Source organism: Diuraphis noxia, unplaced genomic scaffold (assembly GCF_037042655.1).
Source record: "Diuraphis noxia isolate RWA-SAM2 unplaced genomic scaffold, SU_Dnox_SAM2 contig0001, whole genome shotgun sequence".
Taxonomy (NCBI): Eukaryota; Metazoa; Arthropoda; class Insecta; order Hemiptera; family Aphididae; genus Diuraphis; species Diuraphis noxia.
This window is the reverse complement of record NW_028301711.1, coordinates 77,883,834-77,887,010: the sequence shown is the minus strand read 5'-3', so window position 1 is coordinate 77,887,010 and position 3,177 is coordinate 77,883,834. Positions and strand designations below refer to the sequence as shown.

The 3,177-nt window shown below is 26.1% G+C and overlaps 1 protein-coding gene across 1 annotated transcript; it reads right to left on the bottom strand.

Annotated features, from left to right (window-relative positions):
- Positions 1 to 1,380: 1,380 nt before the first annotated feature.
- Positions 1,381 to 2,877, bottom strand: LOC149061847 (uncharacterized). Its single transcript, XM_089215127.1, has 6 exons — positions 2,854 to 2,877; positions 2,598 to 2,774; positions 2,322 to 2,528; positions 1,935 to 2,223; positions 1,802 to 1,804; positions 1,381 to 1,727 (listed from the first exon to the last, which is right to left on the bottom strand). The coding sequence occupies exons 1-6, from the start codon at positions 2,875 to 2,877 to the stop codon at positions 1,381 to 1,383; spliced, it is 1,047 nt and encodes a 348-aa protein (XP_089071253.1).
- Between the last annotated feature and the right edge of the window lie 300 nt (positions 2,878 to 3,177).

Here is a 3,177-nt window from a genome sequence, read left to right as displayed (position 1 = left end):
ATAACATAAATAAGATATCTAAAATTGTAAACTTAAATTAACCATTCAACAAAATTTATATAAAAATAAACTTACGATAAATTCATAAACAATAAGTTACAAACTTAATAATAAAAAAATATGTTCTAACTTAATTTAATAGAAATGTATCTATATAAGATTCTACTACATTTCAAATTACTTAGGTATGTAATTTTTTCAGTAACTAATTAATATGTATAAATTCCAGGCCTACAACTACAACTTTAACTTCAACTTCTACTTCAACTACAACTAGGTACAACTCCAAAACCAAAACCGGGATTCACGTTTAAAATCCGAAAAACGGATTACACTAATATTTTATTTTATTATTTTGATCTACGTAAGTACCTACATACTTTAAATCGGAGTGTCCGAATTGGTTCCCGGGTTCTTTCAAAGGGTATATCCGAATTAGTTCCCGAGTTGTTAAAATTTTGGCTTAATAAATAATATATAACAAACATTTAAAAAAAATTAAAATCTTAATTTAAAAATATAAAATAAATACCTAATAATAAATATAGGCGGTATATCGTTTTTTTTTTCAATTCGTTTATTTTCTTTATAGTTATTATTTTCTATTATTGAGGTAAAAACTTATAACAAACATTAAAAAAAAATTTAAATCTACTGATTTCGTTATTTTTATATGTTCGGATGTGCAGAATAAAAGCAACTGTTGAATTTTCTGTGAAATGATTCACAGCAATTAGTAGTTCGTTCTATACTACTGGTATATTCAGCCCACATTGTTGGTGGAAGTGAGTTATCTTTTTCAATATAATTTTTAAAATATAATCGAAGAATTCATCAATTTTTTCATTCAAAATATTAATTATAATATTAAATATTTCATTTATATTATATTGTATTTTGCTTTTTCGTAAGTCTGTATCGGGAACCAATTCGGATGCAGCCTTAAAGGGCTCATGAGTGGCTTGTAAGGGTCTTGGAGTGCATTTGAATTCGTTGGAATTTGTTGAAATAGAACTAGATACTTAGACGTTATTGTGATTTCTTACAAAACTATTTATAAACAGTTCAATATAGTTTATTTTTAATAGTAAAAATAATTTAATTTTTGAAAATGACAATATTCTTATATCTTGACACTTCTTGTCCTAGAATTTAGGACACCTAACTACATTTTTACTTGTACTCTCGTTTGTACCCATATAAAACAAATTTTGAAAAAATCTATTTTGAACTTAATACCTATAGGTACCTACTTTAAAATTCAAATATTCTGCAGATAAATGTGTATTGTGTATGCATGAATAATAAGAAAAACAAAAACAATAAGTTTAATTTTTAAAAACAAGAATTAAAGATATAATATATTATAATTCATATTACTCAAGTAATGACCAATTTTGAAGATTTTTTCCTTTTCAAATTTAATTTTTTTTGATTTTGATTTTCTATATTTGCTAACTGTCGCATCCTTGTTGTTATATAATACCTGACGATTAACATTAGTATTTCATTTTTATGTTCATCACATGGAAATGTTAATAAACCGGTATTATTTTCTATAAAATCATCTATTGTATTCCTAAATACACTAGACATAGTACAATACTTTGAGAAAGAATTTTCTATTGCCGATATAATATTGTGAAAATGTTCATTTGGGTGAATCAGTTTTCCTCTGGATTTTAAATTAGTAAAAGCGGCTTCAGATTTACTAGAGTAGACTTTTCCTAAAAATAAAAACTTATGTTATAATATTTAATTAAAAATCAATACCTTTTTGGGTACCTAGAATATGAATTACCTTCTAATGCATTTGCACATACATCACAATTTGTATGTTTTAATATATACCGACACACAAAACCACTAATATAATAAATTACACAATCTGTAACTTCTGCTTTGTTAAGGAGTACAATAATTGTGAATATCACTTTCAAAAACGTCTTCTGCTTCCCATTTACATTCTTTTACAATTAAATCCAACCTTTCTTGTAGCTTTAAAAGTTTATCATCTTTGTCTACTTTATCATTGACAAATATGCTCTTTATATCGTTTAGAGTTATTTTTGGGGTATTTTTTTCAAGTATTTTGCAATAATTGCCTGTTTTTGGAGGCTTTAATATCGAATAGACAGATAACATTTTATATATTTGTAAGAATATTGGGGTGGTAGGATGATCGTTTGGACCAGTGGCTTGCCGTTCCATTCCAAAAAATTGCTAAATAAGTAAATTAATTTTATATAACAAAATAGACACTAGCTATTAATAATTATACTTGAACACTTGAATTTATTTTAACTTTTAAGTGCACTTACTTCCAAACGATCTCGATTCATTTTAGATGACAACACATAACTATACCCACAATCATTAATTAAATATTTAGATAATTCTATAGTGGATTTTATAGTAACCCTCAATCCATCCGATGTACTTTTTGTGAGATACTCAACTTCTGATATTAGCTTATTCTTCACATAATTTTCCCAAGAATTAAGCCAAGCATAAGTGTCTTCTAAAACCTAAAGTATTAATCATTGTAAATATTTAACATATTGAAAATCAATTGGTTTAAATTTTTAAAAACTAACATCAAAATCTTTGCTGTTATTTCGTATTCCCTCAGCTGGATACTTGCGATTCAGGGCGTCAAATGTTCTATTAAAAATATCCACAAATTTCTGTGTTTCATTACTGTTTTTTAATGACTCAACTTTCTCATGATCTCTATAAAACTCAATGCCTTTGGCCATTGAATCACTTAAAATCTAAAATTAATTAAAAAATAAATACCAAATACATTCAAATTTGAATTAGAGATTGAGACGTCCTCTCTGTCACAATTACTTGGGTGGCTAATTTAACACTCATTTTTGAGAAGTTATCTACAATAAAAATGTCTTTTTGTGATTTTTGGACAGATTTTAGTGGGAGCTGTAGAACTCTTTTGATTATCATTTTCAAAAACATCAATAAAATGACTCCACCTCACAAACTGTTTTTGCGGAGAAATCTATTATAAAAAGAAAAGTACTTATTTATTTATTGTTAAAATCCTTTTTTCAAATTTTAGAAACAACTCACTCTTAATGATTTTTTGTTAAGTAATCGGTTTCTCACATTCTTTATCAAATGTGGTGCATCTGAAAACATGAATATTTTTCTGGAATC

Coding starts and splice junctions, on each gene's coding strand:
- LOC149061847 (XM_089215127.1), bottom strand. CDS start 2,877: ATGAGTGTTAAATTAGCCACCCAA. Junction 2,529..2,597: donor ATAACAGCAAAGATTTTGAT/GTTAGTTTTTAA, acceptor TTAATACTTTAG/GTTTTAGAAGACACTTATGC. Junction 2,224..2,321: donor TGAATCGAGATCGTTTGGAA/GTAAGTGCACTT, acceptor TTACTTATTTAG/CAATTTTTTGGAATGGAACG.